At 62.4% G+C, this 17252-nt stretch overlaps 9 protein-coding genes across 9 annotated transcripts; 6 read left to right on the top strand and 3 right to left on the bottom strand.

Annotated features, from left to right (window-relative positions):
- Positions 1-573: 573 nt before the first annotated feature.
- Positions 574-1818, top strand: Q8F55_006461 (uncharacterized protein; the record flags this gene model as incomplete). Its single annotated transcript, XM_069354921.1, has 11 exons — positions 574-591; positions 657-678; positions 717-770; positions 815-822; positions 864-947; positions 995-1082; positions 1121-1235; positions 1278-1435; positions 1489-1499; positions 1538-1570; positions 1612-1818. The coding sequence occupies 11 exons, from the start codon at positions 574-576 to the stop codon at positions 1816-1818; spliced, it is 798 nt and encodes a 265-aa protein (XP_069206992.1).
- Positions 1819-1876: 58 nt separating this feature from the next.
- Positions 1877-3602, bottom strand: MRF1 (Peptide chain release factor 1, mitochondrial; the record flags this gene model as incomplete). Its single annotated transcript, XM_069354920.1, has 5 exons — positions 1877-2368; positions 2418-2888; positions 2926-3030; positions 3068-3187; positions 3588-3602. The coding sequence occupies 5 exons, from the start codon at positions 3600-3602 to the stop codon at positions 1877-1879; spliced, it is 1203 nt and encodes a 400-aa protein (XP_069206991.1).
- A 25-nt stretch (positions 3603-3627) lies between these two features.
- SER1 (Phosphoserine transaminase) lies at positions 3628-4953 on the top strand (the record flags this gene model as incomplete). The annotated part of the gene is made up of 3 exons (XM_069354919.1): positions 3628-3802; positions 3856-4827; positions 4877-4953. 3 exons carry the CDS (start codon positions 3628-3630, stop codon positions 4951-4953), a joined length of 1224 nt encoding a protein of 407 aa, XP_069206990.1.
- Positions 4954-5164: 211 nt separating this feature from the next.
- trs31 (Trafficking protein particle complex subunit 31) lies at positions 5165-6068 on the top strand (the record flags this gene model as incomplete). The annotated part of the gene is made up of 4 exons (XM_069354918.1): positions 5165-5472; positions 5507-5588; positions 5624-5902; positions 5955-6068. The coding sequence occupies 4 exons, from the start codon at positions 5165-5167 to the stop codon at positions 6066-6068; spliced, it is 783 nt and encodes a 260-aa protein (XP_069206989.1).
- Positions 6069-6116: 48 nt separating this feature from the next.
- SHE9 (sensitivity to high expression protein she9) lies at positions 6117-7555 on the bottom strand (the record flags this gene model as incomplete). The annotated part of the gene is made up of 2 exons (XM_069354917.1): positions 6117-6961; positions 7012-7555. The coding sequence occupies 2 exons, from the start codon at positions 7553-7555 to the stop codon at positions 6117-6119; spliced, it is 1389 nt and encodes a 462-aa protein (XP_069206988.1).
- A 2157-nt stretch (positions 7556-9712) lies between these two features.
- On the top strand, positions 9713-11239 carry Q8F55_006456 (uncharacterized protein; the record flags this gene model as incomplete). The annotated part of the gene is made up of 1 exon (XM_069354916.1): positions 9713-11239. One exon carries the CDS (start codon positions 9713-9715, stop codon positions 11237-11239), a length of 1527 nt encoding a protein of 508 aa, XP_069206987.1.
- A 230-nt stretch (positions 11240-11469) lies between these two features.
- On the bottom strand, positions 11470-11950 carry Q8F55_006455 (uncharacterized protein; the record flags this gene model as incomplete). Its single annotated transcript, XM_069354915.1, has 2 exons — positions 11470-11510; positions 11581-11950. The coding sequence occupies 2 exons, from the start codon at positions 11948-11950 to the stop codon at positions 11470-11472; spliced, it is 411 nt and encodes a 136-aa protein (XP_069206986.1).
- A 308-nt stretch (positions 11951-12258) lies between these two features.
- On the top strand, positions 12259-13266 carry RHO3 (Rho GTPase; the record flags this gene model as incomplete). Its single annotated transcript, XM_069354914.1, has 8 exons — positions 12259-12270; positions 12332-12376; positions 12556-12661; positions 12707-12777; positions 12815-12853; positions 12887-12938; positions 12977-13102; positions 13139-13266. 8 exons carry the CDS (start codon positions 12259-12261, stop codon positions 13264-13266), a joined length of 579 nt encoding a protein of 192 aa, XP_069206985.1.
- Positions 13267-14451: 1185 nt separating this feature from the next.
- XPT1 (Xanthine phosphoribosyltransferase 1) lies at positions 14452-17141 on the top strand (the record flags this gene model as incomplete). The annotated part of the gene is made up of 9 exons (XM_069354913.1): positions 14452-14936; positions 14973-15600; positions 15649-15702; positions 15740-16018; positions 16063-16312; positions 16362-16425; positions 16469-16584; positions 16624-16881; positions 16927-17141. The coding sequence occupies 9 exons, from the start codon at positions 14452-14454 to the stop codon at positions 17139-17141; spliced, it is 2349 nt and encodes a 782-aa protein (XP_069206984.1).
- Between the last annotated feature and the right edge of the window lie 111 nt (positions 17142-17252).

Genomic DNA, 17252 nt, shown 5'->3' with positions numbered 1-17252 from the left:
ATGCGATTGGGAAGGAGCTCGAGGTGACCAACTAGAGGCTTGCAGGCGTATGGCCAAACAATAACAATGTGAGTGAAGGAGAGTGTCGTTGTGCTCTTGATTGCTGGTGACGTGGATGATGGGCACACTGCACAATGTTGTGACCATGAGACTGTGAGCAACTAGAAAAAGTGGAGGTCGAGATGGACGTGTCAGTCAGTGGCTCAGTGGCAGACGCCGTGTCATCATCGTCATGCACGTGTCACGTGTGTCGCCGACGCGGCAACGTTGATACGGCCGAGGGAAGCGCAGAAGCACAGGACAAGCAGCAGCCCCAGCAAGACCGACGTCTGCTCTGCGGTGACTGACTGACTGAATGACACTGACTGGATGACTGCGCGTGAGTGACCCATGGCCATGACCATGCGTCACCGCCGCCGTTTGTCGGATCGCAGCGAGCCGATGGAGTCGATCCGGCGACAACCCGTCCCTCGGCGGCCGGGTACCTGTGGCCCGAACCCACCGCCGGCACCTTGAATCCAGTCATCTCGGCTTTATTCATTGCATTGTACAGTCTGCAACACCACTATCAGCATGCTCACCATCACGATCGTGAGTCGGAGAGGTGGCCCCGGCCTCTTTTTGCACTGGTTCTGGAGCTCACAGTCGACCAACAGGTCCGCCACGGCGAATCAACCGGTGCGGCCGGCCTCCATACAACCTCGTGCTGACTTCAGACAACGTCCGCGCCGTCTGGGCCGGCTGGGCCGACGCGCCGCTGTCAAATCATGGTGCGTGGGCCTGCTGCTGATGCCTTGCTGACTCGCGATCGTAGGCATGAACGTAAGCAGAACCACCACGGGCTTTCCCTCTAACCTGGCCAGCAAGCCAAGGCTCTCGGAGCGTCGCTGGCAACGACCTCGATCAGCGCGATTTACGCCTCTCCCCTCAAGCGGGCTCTCTGGACTGTAAGTCTGTCTTCGTTTGATGGCGATTCAGCTGACACTCTGTCAAGGCCCAGCAGATCGAGGAGCAGAACGAGACTGTCCCCAAGCCGAAGCTCACCGAGTCTCCTCTGTTGAGGGAGCAGCACTTTGGTGTCGGTGAGTGGCAGCCCTGCGTTCATCGCTGATACCACCAGCTGAGAGCCAGCCGTTCGGCTCAGAAGAGGGAGGATACACTCGCATGCCTGGCCGCGACTTCAAGTTCCCCGAAGGCGAGACACTCAACGACGTCCGCAAGCGCGCCAACGAGGCGTAGGTGTCAGACGTGGCGAGGGCACATCCTGAAATCCACAGAATCGCCCAGTTCGTCGAGCCTGCCATTAAGGAGAGCCAGGGCCAGCTGGCTGGCTCAAAGCACCTTGTGTTTGTGGCGCACGGCATCTTCAACCACGAGTTCATCGGCGCCATCCTGGCGCGCCGTCCCGAGGGAATCAACCAGTGGGAGTACCGAGGTGAGAACTTGCAGATCACGAACTCGATGTGTTGATAGCTGACAGAGGGCCAGGAATGACCAACGTAGGATGCCAGCGATGGAGAGTGTTCTGACCCCACAGACTGGTTGGACTCGTCTTGAAGTCGGCTACGAGGTGGGTTTGGAGCAGGCCGAGGGCTTGACTGACACGAGCAGGGAGAAGTGCCCGGACAAGCCGACTCGGGTGCCATTCAGCCAGAGTACTTCAACGGCCTGCCGCCGTTCAACGCCAAGATCCTCGTCGCCGACGTCACGTCGCACCTGGATCAGGTCCACCGCCAAAAGGGCGGCATCGGGTCCTCGGCTCACGACCAGAAGCAGCGCGATATCCGCAGCTTCTTCAGCGGTGCGAGCACTGAGTGATGCATATGATGAGTGTTGGGTACAGTGGGGCGGTCCCCAGTCTAAGCATGGTAGTGTTCTACTCGTCCAAGTCTCCTTCCCCGTTGAGAATGGCTTCTAGTCGCCGGCTCTCGAGGTCGTTGTGGAGGGCAGTGACGACCATGTCAAGCCCATCGCCGTCGAGAACCTCTTTAAGACCAGTGAGGGAGAAGCCGATACGATGGTCGGTAAGGCGGTCTTGGGGGAAGTTGTATGTGCGGACCTTGTCGCTGCGGTCTGCGCTCTTCACCTGGCCCTGGCGCGCTGCACGACGGGCTTCAACCTCCTCGTTGTGCTTCCGTTCGCTCAGCCTCGCCCGGAGCACATCCCAAGCCCAGGCTCGGTTCTGATGCTGGCTACGCGAGTCCTGCATCGACACGGTAATGCCGGTCGGGATGTGGGTAAGGCGGATGGCCGACTCGGTCTTATTGACGTGCTGGCCGCCTGCTCCTCGAGAGCGCATAGTTTCGCTCTTGACATCCTTTGGATCGACCAGCGGGGCCTCGGCCGTGTCACGGTAGATCGGCAGGACCTGTGTTGGCGTTAGCTTCACGAACGATCTCGAGCAAGGCTTTGCTCACCACAACGGCAACAGCACTGGTGTGTACGCGGCCCATGGTTTCTGTCACCGGCACTCGCTGAACACGGTGGACACCCTTCTCCCATCGCAGGAGGCCGTAGACCTCGTCTCCCTCCTCCGCATAAGCAGGCGGATCGAACTTGATGGTGATGTCGCGCAGGCCTGCGCCGCCCTTTGCTGGTGGCCCGTCTGTCTTGCTAATGACCTCGGCCTTCCAGCCTCGCTTTTCACCAAATCGGAGGTACATCCGGGCCATCTCTTCCGTGAAGAGGGACGCCTCTGAGCCTCCGACACCGGCGTTGAGCGACATGACCGCAGGGAGTGACGCGGTAGAGGATGGAGGCAGGAGGAGTTCAGGCATCGTCGATATTAATGTGTCCAGTCGCTCGAGTAGTTCTTCGCGCTCGAGCTGGAAGAGCTCACGTAGGGACTCGTCGGGGTCGGCAAGATGTGGCTCAAGGTCGGCCACAGCCTGCGAATGTCAACATCGAGCCCAGACGGATCCTCACTTTACGGATATCCAAGTACTGATTGTACGCCTCAGCCAGAGGGCCCAGCTCTTTGATAACCTTTGTTCGCTCGACCTGAGCTTGAATGGTGTCGTCTGCGCCAGCCTGCAACGGTGAGCGAAAGCTATCGTGACAGGCCTACCTCTTTCTGGGCGGTTCGGGCTGTGTCGTACCGTTGTGCCTGCGCCGCGACGGCAGCGAGCACTCGTGCGTTGTCCTTCTCATGGTCGGTCAAGGGAGCAGGGGCCTTGGCAGCATTGCTCTGGCGCGATGTTGTTGCCAGTGAGCGAGCTGCGGAGCAGCCCGCGAGGCTGAGCACTGGGGCTCGGGAAGCGAGGGTAGGCGGTTGTGGCCGACTGCATGGGCTGTAGAGGCGGGTTGAGGAGGAGACCCAGCGCGACGCTAATGACACGCCTTCGAAAGCAAGCCGTTGCTTGCCGACTCGAACGCGCATCGTGTTGCGTGCTTGCTTGCGATTGTTTGGGATAAGATTAGGACAGGAGCAACGACGAGTCGATAGTGGTCGCCTTAAAATTCCGAAATTATTCGGGCGATGACGACGGAAACGAGCCGACGAAGACAGCGGCGACGTGATTTCAGCGACTTTGACGACGAACGACTCGACGCGCCAACAAACTCTTTATAAAGGAGCAACGACGCACCACCTTCCTCCCCATCCTTTGACCCATTCACCCCACCACAATGTCCTTCTCGCGCGACCAGATTCACAACTTTGCCGCTGGCCCCAGCCCCCTCCCCGAGCCCGTCCTCGAGAAGGCGGCCAAGGGACTGCTCAACTACGACGGCACCGGTATCGGCGTGTGTGAGCTCAGCCACCGCGGCAAGGAGTTCAAGGCCATCATCGAGGGTGCTGAGGGTGAGGGCTTGCGTCCAGTGACGCCGTGTGGACTGCAGCTGACGCTCCGACAGCCAACCTGCGCAAGCTGCTGCAGGTCCCCGACGACTACGCCGTGCTCTTCTCGCAGGGTGGAGGTACCACCCAGTTCTCGTCCGTCTTCCTCAACCTCCTCGCTGCCCGCCGCTTGAAGCACGCCGACGAGACCAACTACGCTCCCCCCACTGTCGACTACGTCGTCACTGGCTCGTGGTCGTCCAAGGCGTACCAGGAGGCCGTCCGTCTCTCGATCCCTCCCGCTCCTGGTGCCCAGCCCTTCGCCGAGCCCCGCATCGCGGCCACCACCAAGCCCGCCAAGTTCACCACGCTCCCCAAGGCTGACGAGTACGACTTCTCCAAGGACGCTGCATACGTCTACTACTGCGAGAATGAGACGATCAACGGCGTCGAGTTCCCCGGCCCCGACTCGCAGTCGCCCTACGCGTTCCCCTTTGACCGCGTCCCCGATGGTGTGCCCATCGTCGCCGACTACTCGTCGTCGTTCCTCTCGCGCCCGATCCCCCAGATCGAGCGCCATGCCATCATCTACGCTGGTGCCCAGAAGAACCTCGGCCCTCCTGGTGTCACGATTGTGATTGTCCGCAAGGACCTGCTCGTCGACACGACCGAGGCCATGAAGCTCGGCGGCATCCCCGCTGTCCCTATCCAGAGCGAGTTCAAGACGCTCGCCGACAACAAGAGCCTGTACAACACGCCTCCCGTCTTCTCCATCTACGTCTCGGCTCTGGTTCTCGAGTACCTCCTGGCCGAGCGCGGTGGCATTGCTGGTATCGCCGAGGTGAACCGCGCCAAGGGAGACGCTCTGTACGCCGCTCTCGACGAGGCCGAGGCGAAGGGCAAGCTCCGTGTCGTTGTCCAGGAGAAGGACGCGCGCAGCCTGATGAACATCACGTTTGTGATTGAGGGCGAGGGCCGCGAGAAGGAGTTCCTGGATGGCGCCGAGGCTCGTGGCTTCCGCCAGCTCAAGGGCCACCGCTCTGTTGGAGGTGAGTGGGCGCGGGGCTGTGGACGCTGTGAGCGAGCTAATGGTTTCAGGCATCCGCGCGTCATTGTACAACGCGGTTACGCTCGAGTCTGTCAAGGCTCTCGCCGAGTACATCAAGGCGTTCTAAATTGCCCCGGCTGTAGTTCTTTGGTAGTTTGTGTGGAGGGTTATGGATTGTGTGTCAAAGTCTAATCGGCCTAATCGCGACGACTTATCTATTGGGCGCGGGGTCAAAGTCGCGTGGCAAGCGGCGCGTGTCAATGACGACTGACGACCACGACCTCCCAAGCTAGAGCAACATTGACAGTTGCAGCTCTCGCTCGCCCACACACCCCACCATGCCCCCAGCATTACCGCAGCCACCAGCAAGCGCCTCAGCCCAAGCGATGTACCCGTACAGCGCCAACACGTCGACGTCGACCGTGTCGCAAACGCCGCGGTCCGTGTCGGTGCGCGACTCGCGGGCGTCGCCGCACCCGTCGGCCGCGACGCCGCAGCCGCCCGGGGCCGAGGGCAACATTCTCGAGCGGCAGCTCAACGCTACGCGCGGCGCCGAGGTGTCGCTCTCGGCCTGGTCGTTCCTCTTCGCCGAGATTGTCGCCTACAGCCAGAGCCACGTAGACAGCGTCGCGGACCTCGAGAAGCGGTGGGTGATGCGCCGGGCCAGAGCTGACAGGCAGACTCACGAGCCTGGGGTACGAGGCGGGCCAGCGCGTCCTCTCGCTCCTGCTGCTGCGGAACGCGCAGGCCGCCGGCATGAAGGTTGGTGGGAGGGATGAAAGGCGCTGACGCCGCAGGACCCGCGCCGCGAGAACCGCCTCATCCCCATCCTCCAGTTTGTGCACACGCAAGTGTACAAGTACTGCTTTGGCCGGCCGGCCGACGGGCTCGAGCGCAGCGTCGAGGGCGAGGACGAATGTGGGTTGTTGGGCGCGGCCGCGCTGACAGCAGACATGATCACGATGAACCAGCCGCCATTGACACAGCACATCTCGATTCCAAAGGACATGTCCCAGCTCAGCTGTGAGGCGTTTACCGCCGGCATTGTCGAGGGCGTGCTGGACGGACTGGATGTGGTGCGTCGTCTCCTTGGGCCTACGGCCAGCGTTCGCTGACACGCTGCCCCAGCCATCCCGCGTAACCGCACACACCGTCGCAACAGATCAGTACCCCCAGCGTACCGTCATCCTCGTCAAGCTCGACGCGCGCGTCATGGACCGCGAGGCCGGCTTGTCAAAGTAGTCCCTGTCGTCGCTATGCATGAGGTTATATGTAATGCAATGTTGTATTCTAACGGCTCCTGAATGCTGAAATGGCAATGCTCGCGAGACCCACCACCGCGGCGCCCGCCACGGCTCCGGCGACACCGGCCGCGCCGAGGTCGCGCTCCACTGTCGGCGGTGACACGCGGCCCAGCTGGGCGACAATCCACGAGAGGACCTCTGATTGTCTCGTCGAGGCGGGGGCAGCGGCCGAGAGCTGCTCAATGGGCGACAGCGAGGCGGCCTCGTCTGGCACAGATGGCTGCCCGAGGACGGGTTCGTCTGGTTGCGCAGCCGTCACAGTCTCGGGCTGCGGTGCTGGGGCGACACCTTCGACAGCTGCGACAGGCGGCACGGCGACCGCCACCGCCGGATCCAGCTTGGCCACTGCAGACGAAAGGTTGCTGATCTCGCCCTCTACGCGCGACATCATGCCCGACATGCGCTCTTCCAGGCCCTCCACCATCCGGCGCCGCTTCCATGGCTCGACGAATGCGATCGCGCCGACAAAGACGATCAAGTTGGCAGCCAGGGCGATCAGGCCAGCCCAGGTGGACACGCTGCGGATCTTGTCGCTCCAGACCTGCTCCTCGTGGTAGCGCTCGAGGATGGACTGCATGAGCGAGGTGAAGGCCTTGTCGACGGCGATTTCCGACGCCTTGAGCTGCTCCGAGGTCGCGGTCACTGCGTGCCTCGAGGCGTGGTCGGACCGGACGAGCGAGGTAAAGCTCGCGACATCGCTGTCAGTCCACGAATGCTTCCTCTCCAGCAGAGCATTGACACTTTGCTGTGATGTCGCGCGGGTCGAGACGGCCTCCTCGTAGTCGACCTTGGCAACACGCGCCTCCTGTCGCCGAGAGGTAAGATCCTGTTCTGGAGCCGCGTCAGTAGGAGGGACGGAGCGATCGGCCCGGGGTTCTCACCTCGATCCTTGACAGCCTGCTTGAGTAGCTCGACCTCGCGGTACCCAGTCGCTTCGTTGACTTTGAGGCCAAGGAAGGACAGGCCCTTGTATGCATTCTCGGCGAGTTCACGGCTCTTCTTGTCCAGCTGGTCCTTCCACTCGGCGACTTGAGCCTTGTACTTGCCGTCCGGGTCGAGGCTCGAAGCACTCCACGCAGTCGAGGCGGTTGTACTCGAGGCGGTCGTACCATCGTCGGGAGGGCTCGAGTGGACAGAGTTCGGCCGGGGCTCGGCCGCATTCACCGTCTTCGCACTGTCGTCCGCCGGAGCTGGGACATCGTCGGCAAGCTGGGGAGGCAGGTCGGACGGGGCTGGAGATGAGAGAGCAATGGGTGGAGCCTCTGGTGCCTTTGTCGGTTCTGGATCCGAACGTGGTGACGAGGAGGGCGGTGGAGGGGGAGGAGGAAGAGGGATGGTCGAGTACTGGCGGGCGAGTCCGCACCGCGTTACATGGTTTCGAGGGACCAGGAGGAATGATCGGTGCCGGACGAGGAAGGCCGCCATGACATGCCGAGGCCGTCGGTGTTGTGCTGTGTGTTTTGTTTACGCGTTTGGTTGCCGTTGGCTGGCGGTGGAGGGAAGAGGATTGCAACGCGATACGCGCACCAGAGTCGGAGACGATTCCGACGACCAACTTTGGGTCAACCCACAGTGACGCAGGCACGGATCTAACAACGGGTGTCATCGCGCCGGCGACAGTTGCGACAACCGTGGGAGAGTTGGAGGGAAGGTCCGAGTTCCAACCATTGTCGGCCGCATTTGGCCGGATGCAACTGGCGTCGATTGGGGTTGATGGTCAAACTTGGGCCACTGTTGCACCAGTATGGCAGTTGGCGCTGCCCAACGCGGACACGGCACACGGCACACGGCACGCGGCACCAACACAACAACACGACCGAGACGCGGTGTGACTGACGACGACGAGACGCGACCTGAGAAAGGCTGTGCGCGCCACAGTTGACGCTGCTTGGCCGTGTTGAACAAATCATAAGCCGATCAGTGTTTGTTGGAAGTGGTGCCTCTTGGCCAAGCGAACTTCACGGCCACACTGTCCAAACAGACGGCCTACCAAAGTGGCCGTCGCCGTGTCCGTCGCCGTTACAAGGCCCCGGACCTGGGAGGGAAGGTGGACCCGAAGGCTGTGGTGCGACGACTTGTTTAGACGGCGACGGCGAGGCACAAGCTTGGTTGTATGGCACAGCCAAGCCGGCCGGCTTCTTGAACTGGGGGTGATGTGGGTCGAGGTACCACAACCCGCGGGCTATGTCTGCGCAGCATCAGGCTGCATCACTGCACATTAGGTTGACGACGACAGCGGCGCGGTTTGAGGGTTGGAACTGATGCAGGGTGAGGGTGTGGCGCGCACGCGCTGTGAAGGCACATTCCCTTATAGTGCGGGGTCCTCTGGCGGCCTCTGTGAGCGCTGCCCGCTCGGCGCCAACAGACCGACGCCTCTGCATCTCGGGATTGAGAAAGAGGGTTTCCCCGGCAGGGATTCGAGTGGTGGGTAGAAGGAGGGCACTGGCCAGCACTGGGCCCACTGGCGCACAAGACCCAAGCCACAGCAGCCACAGGAAAAAAAGAGAGAACACCAAAAGCGCGGTGGATGAGGGTGGCTGATGAAACCAACTAACCCCTGTAGGGTCCGTGACGCGGGCGCGTCTCATTCAGGGCAGAAAGGGGTAGCCCCTGAGACTTGTGGCACACGACGAGGCACAAGGACAGAGCAAGAGATTTGATGCAAGGGATCCGAAAGCAAGGTGGGGCGCACGCGAGAAGCATCATGAGGCTTGAGGCGCGAGGCCCGCGGCCCGGGGGCACTGACTGATGGTTTGGCGGCTCCCCGTCCCGCCGCGTGCAAGTCGCGCGCGTCGTCACCCACCCCGCGGCCTTGCGTGTTTCTGCCCAGTGGTGGATTGTGACCGCGTGCCCGCACGACCCGCGCGCCTCACGCACGGCACCAGTACCCTGGGACTTGAACACCCCCGACCGACGGCATGTCACCCCCGCGGTCCGCGTCCGCGTCCTTGCGGCCAGCGTGATCGTCTCCCCTCTTCTCTTGCTCCTCTTCCTCTCGTCCTCATCCCATCCCGTGTCACTCTTTGCCGTGCCAGCCAGTTGACCTGCGCTCGTCCTGCTTGCTTGGCCTTTCCCCTCTTCATCTCTTACACTACCTACTCACGAACTCTCCCCCTGTACCTTCTTTCTCTCCTCCCCTTCCCCTCCCCCCCTTGTAGAGGCCTGGTCCCCACCCCGTACCTACGTCCCTGGTCCTGTTCAACACCAACAACTCGCGCGCGCGCTGCTGGACGACGCCCACGCTCACCCAACAAACCCCCCCCCAGGCCCACCACCCACCGACCCAACGACTCACTCTCGTTTGTAGCCATCATCCTCGTCGCGTTTGTTTCTTAACATCAACTCTCGACAACTGTCTCTCCCTCAACCGACAACCTCTTCTCTCTCTCCCCCCTCTTAGTATCGTAGATCGGACGTCCCGGGGACTCCTCTCGACACTACTTTACGACCCCTGTCACTCGTTTGTTCTCAACGCTCGACTTTGCTCTGTAGCACGCTTGGTTCACCCAGAGTCAACCAACGACAACCAACGACCACTCGACCTTTTTTACTGTTCAAAGTACTCGCGAATAACCCAACAGAATGCGCTTCTCCACCCCCACTGTTTGGGCCATCCTTCTGGCCCTTTCGGCCACTGGCCAGGCTTCGGCCCGTCTTACCCAGCGCGGTCCCAATGGCCGTCTCGTGGTGAGGGCCGACGACTACGCCGCCGCCGCCGCCGACACGCCTTCCTCCGTTTCCACCGAGGCTCCTTCCTCGGCTGTCACTGAGGCTCCTTCATCGTCTGTCACCGAGGCTTCCTCGGCTGCCACCGATGCTCCTTCCTCGGCTGCCACCGACGCTCCTTCTTCGTCTGTCACCGACTCTGCTTCCGGCACCGCTACCAGCGCCCCTTCGGAGGTGACTTGGACCAGCGCCACTGCCACCGCTACTTCCACGGCTGAGGAGGACTGTGAGGAGGAGGCCTCTTCGACTTCTACGGCTGCCCCCACCCAGCCCACCGACGATGAGGACTGCGAGGAGGAGGCCTCTTCGACTTCGTCTGCTGCCCCCACCAAGCCCACCGACGATGACGACGAGGACGAGGACTGCGAGGAGGAGGAGGGCTCTACCACCACCTCGAGCGCTGGCCCCACCAAGCCCACCGACTCGTCCGGCGGTGACGACGAGGACTGCGACGAGGATGACGAGGACATCCCTTGGTGCGACGAGGATGAGGGCCACGAGGAGCCTGGCACCGACGGCGGCAACCCCGATGGCGGCAAGCCCGATGGTGGCAAGCCGGACGGTGGCAAGCCTGACGGCGGCAACCCCGACGGTGGCAACCCCGACGGTGGCAACCCCGACGGTGGCAAGCCTGACGGCGGCAAGCCTGACGGTGGCAAGCCCGACGGCGGCAAGCCCGACACCGACGGCAACCAGCCTGGCAAGGACGGCGAGAACGGCAAGGACGGCGAGAACGGCAAGGACGGTGCCGACTGTGGCACTGTTACCGTCACCGAGACCAAGACTGTCACCATCACCGCCACTCCCCAGCCTACCCCCGGTCCCGACGGTGGCAAGCCTGACGGTGGCAAGCCTGACGGCGGCAAGCCCGACGGCGGCAAGCCTGACGGCGGCAAGCCCGACGGCGGCAAGCCTGACGGCGGCAAGCCTGACGGTGGCAAGCCCGACGGTGGCAAGCCTGACGGCGGCAAGCCCGACGGCGGTGACGAGGAGGACTGCGAGGAGGAGGAGGAGGGCACTAAGCCCGGCACTGGTGGTGAGGAGGAGGAGGACTGCGAGGAGGAGGAGGGCACTTCGCCCGGCACCGGCGGCGAGGAGGAGGAGGACTGCGATGAGACTTCCAGCGGTTCGCCCTCTAGCACCGCCGCGCCCGCCTCGTCGACCTCGGCTGAGTCTTCCGGCACCGCCGTCCCCACTTCTTCCGCTGTTGAGTCGACGACCTCTTCCGCTGTCGAGTCGACCACCGCTGCCTCCACCACGTCGTCTGCCGAGTCTTCCGGCACCGCTGCCGCGACCACGTCGTCTGCCGAGTCTTCCGGCACGGCCGCCGCCGCCGCTGGCAGCTACGGTGACTACCGCCGCTTCAAGCTCTGGCGCTCGTAAGGTGCTGAACCTCGCGCCACTCCCGACGTCAGCGCCGTTCATCATACCAATCTAAACAGAACCGTGATTTCGGACCCTTCGTACATCGCTGTGCTGCTGCGCTGGCGCATGCATTGTTTCCATTAGTTTTGAACTCGATTTGCTTCGCTTTGCGTATGCAAAATGCATCTTCGTCTGAAAGCTACAACATGAGGCTGGTGGTGACAATGGACTGGAGGTTGGCCCGCTACCTACCCACAGGAGGACGGAGCACCGGAGCACGAGTTGAACTCTGGGATCGTGTTAGTCAAGGCAAGTGCCTGATGAGTGGGAGACGGTGTCGAGTCGAGTCGAGCACTCACTCTGGCCGCCAAGGTCACCCAAGGTCATGAAGCCGCCGCCTCCCCCTCCGCCGCCGGGACGACGGCCTCCGCCCCCACCACCACCACCACCGCCACCACCTCCACCTCCACCGCCGTTACCACCGCCGGGGCGGAAGCTGCCGGTGGCCGGGCCCTCGCTCGTGCGGTCGAGGATGCGCGAGTTGGGGTTGAGGAAGGGCTGTGTGTCAGCGTGCGTGCGCGAGAGGGTAAGGCTTACGGTCACGAGCGTGTCGACGAAGAGGTAGGCGAGCGCGATGTAGTCCTGCGCCGCGTCGTAGACGCGCGCGGTGAGCGGCCGGGGGGCGAGCGAGCCCGAGGACGTGACGTAGGTCTGCTTTGGAGCGCTCATGGCCGTGGATGGGTGGAATGAGGACGAGGGATCGACACAGTAGGTGGCTGGCGGCGTGGTTGGGTGGCGACGTGTGGCTCGGCCGGGCCGGCGGGAGCAATAAATGGCGTGGAATGGGTCAACCTTGACTTTGGGCAAAAACAACCAGACGGCGAGTGCGCGCGATTGTAAACAAACCCGGCGCGTCTAGTCGTGTACACACTTGCCATATCACACGACCCGGTCAGAGCGATCCCCAGCGCACAGAGTAATCGTGTATCAGCGACAACGCCGGCTAGCATTGAACGCCTGCCCCGCTCGTCAACGGCATGGCCAGGAAGGTGGGTTACGAGCCGCGCTGCGCCGCGCCGCCCCGCGCAGCACACACTGACGCCCGGACAGGTCCAGAAGAAGCTCGTGGTTATTGGAGATGGCGGCTGCGGCAAGGTACGCGCGCACGCGGTCGCGGCCGAGCTGACGCCCAGACGTCCTTGTTGACGGTGTATGTCAAGGGTGCGTGGAGCGGCTGCAGTGGTGCTGCTGGTGGTGCTGACAGCGGGCAGGATACTTCCCAACAGACTAGTGAGTGGCCCGCGAGGACCGAGCTGACGGTAGTGAGCCTACAGGTGCGCCCTCGACCTCGGGCCGAGCTGACTGCAGTGTTTGAGAACTATGTCGAGCTCGTGGCGGTTGACGACCGGCAAGTCGAGCTGAGCCTGTGGGACACTGCGGGTATGTGCTGCGCGAGCAAGACGCCAGAGTCTGACACGTGCGCAGGACAAGAGGACTTTGACAGGTTACGGTCACTGTCGTACGAGTCGAGCAACATTGTCATGATCTGTTTTTCGGTGAGTGGCGTCCGTGCGATCAGAGCTGATGCCCCAGGTCGATATGCCAACGTCGCTGGAAAACGTCGAGACAAAGGTAAGATTGGCGAGCGTCTCCGCTGACCCGCAGTGGATCGACGAGGTGCGGCAGTTCTGCCCCGGCGTCAAGGTCATCCTCACTGGTACGACTGTGGTGTCGGAGAGTGCAGCTGACATGCAGCGTGCAAGTGCGATCTGCGAGAGGACGAGCAGGTGGCCGAGAAGCTCGGCCAGCGCTCTCAGAGACCGACGTCATACGATGAGGGTCTGGCCGTCGCCAAGCGCATCAAAGCCAGCCGGTACCTAGGTGCGTGTGCGCAGAGGGCGAGCACTGACACTGCAGAGTGCTCGGCAAAAGAGAACCGTGGGGTGCAGGAGGCTATTGAGGAGGGCGCGCGTGTGGCCCTCGGGAGTCGGGCACGCGGCGGAGGGGGCAGCTTGCGACGGTCATCTCGGTGCGTTATTCTCTGAGGACATGGCATGGGCATAGACACGACATGGCGACGACAACGGCGACGACTACTGTAGATACTACGTTAATGCTGGGTGCTTGCTTGCCAGATGACAATGGTATAATATCTTGTGTGTTTGGCGCGGGGGTCTGCTGGTGTGCACGCACTGATGCGCGTTGCCTGGCCAGAGCTGAGCTGGTCGACGAGCGCCACGGCACGGCCTGCCAGGCGCCTCGCTATTGTAGGAGTGCAGCAGTCCCTCGACCTGCGCAGTCGTCTGGTTCGCTCGAGCCAACTTTGGACGTGCCAATGGCTCGGTGTGGCTGCGGAGTGCTGGAAATAGACCCTGAGTGACGGAGAGGGAGCACGCGTCATGGCTGGGCGGGGACACGCGCCGGCGCGCCGTGGCGCACACGACCGGCGACGGGGTTGGGTCGTTGGGGTCACTCGTTGCACCTTGCCTTGTCCTATTTGCGCTCCGTGCTGCTGCGCATCAGCTCTGGTCAGGACAAGTCGCCGGGGACGCGGCCACTGGGGTCGAGTGCCTCGAACTGCGTGCTGCACGCTGCCATAGAGCGCGGCGACCTGCTGCAGCCCCTTCCCCCGCAGCGTGCCTTGAAACCAATCACGCAGGATTGAGATCCAGACATGGCGACCGACGACAAGTTTGAGTGCGTAGCTAGCTGGTGCAGCGACGGCGATCTGCTGTTGCTATTCCTGCCCCTCGTGTCGTCGTGCTCCTCGTCCACCTCCTCGCGTATCACACGATCACCTCCTCGTCGCCGGGCTGCGCAACTCTACGATTGGCGCGCGTGCGTGCACAATAGCACTAGCACTTGACAATTGCTCCACTCCCCACACAACAACAACAACGAGAGCAACAACAACTCGGCACCAGCGATAAGCAGCAGGCCTGGCCAGACCCACAGCGGCGACTGCAGATCACCGCCCGCCCCTATCGTCCGCCCACTCGAGCAGCTCCAGCGGCCACGCTGCGCGCTTCATGTTCCCTCTCCACTCTCGGGCACCAGACTCGCCTGCAGCAGCAACGTCGTACAGCACGTCGTATGGGCCGGCGAGCCCACGCACGCCGACAGCAGCAGGCTTTCACCCCGACCACTCGTCGCCGCACCTTCGAAGCCAGAGACGGCCCCGAGCGCCAGAGCACAACGCCAACCCCCGCGCCGCTGGGCTCCTGGCCGCCATGCCCCGCAAAGTGCGACACTACCTCACGCCGCGCGTGCTCACGCCCATCTTGCTCTGGACATCTGCGCTGTGGCTGATACACCGGTTCCTCTTTGCCATCCCGCTGCCGTCGCTCACGACCATCCTCCCGGGCCTCCCGGGGAAGGCGGCGCACCACCACCTCTCGGACAAGTTCCCACCGCCGCCGCCGCGCGAGGGCGAGGACTGGCGCGACTCGGTGGACCCGCGATACCGCCCGCTCGCGCCGCTCACCCAGCCGAGCGCGCCGTTCCCCCGCCTCCGGCCGACACGCTTCCTCCCCCAGCGCTGCCTCGAGGCGTGGTTTGCCGACGGCAGGTCGGTGTGCGACGCCGACGAGCTGGGGCCCGAGGAGACGCTCGACGCCGCGTGGCTCTGGGTCAATGGCTCGGACAGGCGGTGGAGGGAGGAAATGGTGTACTGGCGCCAGCATGAGGGAATCTACTCGCCCGAGCACCACTTTCGGTGAGTGGGGAATGTGGCACTGGGCTAACTGGCTAGCGAGCAGAACGAGCTCGTCTACTCGATGCGGTCGGTGATGGCAGCTCTGGGCGGACACATCAAGACGATTCACTTGATCGTGTACGACTACGCATTCAACGTCACTCGCGACCTGTCTCTGCTGCCCGAGGCGACCATTGAGTTGCTGGAGAAGAAGGTCAACCGGCGAGGGAGCGCCGCAGCTCAGAGCACAACAGGATCCGACGGCCGCAGAGTCTCGGCGGCATTGGCGCAGCACCTCGAGTCTCGCTGGCGCGTGGCTCAGACGCCAACTTGGCTCGACTTCTCGCGCCTCGATCCCAGCTCGCCTACTCACCCGTTCAGCCCCGCCAACGGGCCCCACGTGGATGACGGGCAGAGCCCATCGAATGGCACCAAGTCGCCAACACCGCTACAGCCCATGTTCCGCTACGCAACGCACTCGGAGATCTTCCACCTGCCGACGATTGAGAGAGACGCCATGACCATGGAGCCCGGAGAAAAGGAGTGGCGAGAGAAGCAATGGCGCAAGAATGCCCTGCCGACCTACAACTCGATGTCTATCGAGAGCCGCGTCGGCTGGCTGCCAGGCCTCGCCGATGTGGCGCTCGCCCTCAACGACGACTTCTTCATTCTCCGTCCCCACGCGGTAGGTCGTGCACTCTCGGTCAGTGGTTTGGTGCTAACTGTCGCGCAGGTCGCAGATTTCCACTCGCCCTTCTACGGAAACGTCATTCGCTTCGACATGGGGGTTGGTGCCACCTGCCAGGTCGCATGCTGACATCCAGTTCAACCAGCAGATTAAGCCGATGCTCGACAAGACAAGGTTCAATGATGCGGGTGAGATGGGCGGCCTCTATCACGCCAACTACCTGCTGTCGCAACGTTTCCCCCGTCGAAGGCGCCCCTACTTCGCGCACTCCCCCAAGGTCATTACTCGCGGCCTTCACCATGAGTCCAGCCTCATGTTCAAAGAGGCTCTTACTGTCAGCAGCTCGAGGCGATTCCGCGAGATGAATGTGGGGCACGGAGACATCCAAATGCAGTGGCTTCTGTCCCAGCTACGCGTAGGTCGAACGGCGTAGTGACTGGGAGTGTTCTAACGTCGCAGGTGGAACGCTGGCGCGAGGCTCTCCTCTGGACCTACCTCGTTGCCAACCTCGGCGGAGCTGATGGCCGCTTGGGCGACAGCGCTCGGGATGCTTTCAACGACCTTTTCGGGCTGAAACCGGTCGTGGACGACGATGTCGTCCAGATTGAGGTGTATCGCGGCCCTCGTTGGACTCTGGAACGCGCGAGGATGAACTCCAACTTTGACCGGGCCGGCTGGGAGGCTCCCAAGGCCACCGAGTTCTTGTGGTGTGAGCCTTCTTGTGGCTTCGTCACAGCCCAAACGCTGACCATACACAGCTTCGCTGGACGGCCACTTGCCCCAAATCCTCCCGCCCAGCGCAGATGCCAAGCAGCGAGACCAGTGAGTGCCAGCGTGCCAGGTTGCCACCAGCTGATCAGGGCAGGTGCTTGTTTGACCTTGAACGGTGCTTTGGAGGGTTCTGGACACGCAAGGCGAATGTCTCTGCGTCCGACATGTTCAAGCGCTTGACATTCCAAGCAGGGGAATGCGGTGACTGCCGTGAGTGCCAGCGGCCAAGCGTCGACACTGACATGCCAGTCATCATGGCTCTTGTGACGGCCTCTGGTCCTCTTGGTCTCTCGCCATTCTTCCCGTTGCCCAACGCGACGTACACCAACCTTGCGAAGGAGCCGTTCCCCGAGTACCTTCCTCCCCCTCACCTCCCTCTGACGCCAACCTGGCAAGAGGCGGACTTCTCAATTCAGAACGTCATGTCGACGACATCGCTTCCTGGAGAAGTGGTTAATCTCAGGACGTACACCATGCACCTGCTGTCAAGGTACCTATACATTTCTGGTGAGTATGACTCGGCTGGCGACGTTGCCCAGATTGACAGTACAGGCAAATCCGTGTCGCATTTCCACATGCTCAAGGACCCGGCGCACGCCAGGAAGGTGGTCAAGATGATCGAGGACAACCCAAAGGTATCCATCATGGGCATGAACGACGACATCATCAAAGGTTACGATGAAGTCAGGGCGACAATAAACGACTGGTTTAACAAGCGTTGGCCGGCACCTGCCGTTTGGGAACGAGCGTGGCGCGGCCAGGCTTGAAGGGGTCACATAGCATTAGAATCACACACACACACTGTACAATGCAACATCTGGCATTTGGGTAGAGTTGCAGACCAACGGCAGGGCATGAGGGCAAGTGCTCGCATGAGG

The sequence above is a fragment of the Vanrija albida genome, assembly GCF_041260175.1.
Source record: "Vanrija albida strain AlHP1 chromosome Unknown contig_5, whole genome shotgun sequence".
Taxonomy (NCBI): Eukaryota; Fungi; Basidiomycota; class Tremellomycetes; order Trichosporonales; family Trichosporonaceae; genus Vanrija; species Vanrija albida.
This window is presented reverse-complemented; position numbering and strand designations above follow the sequence as displayed.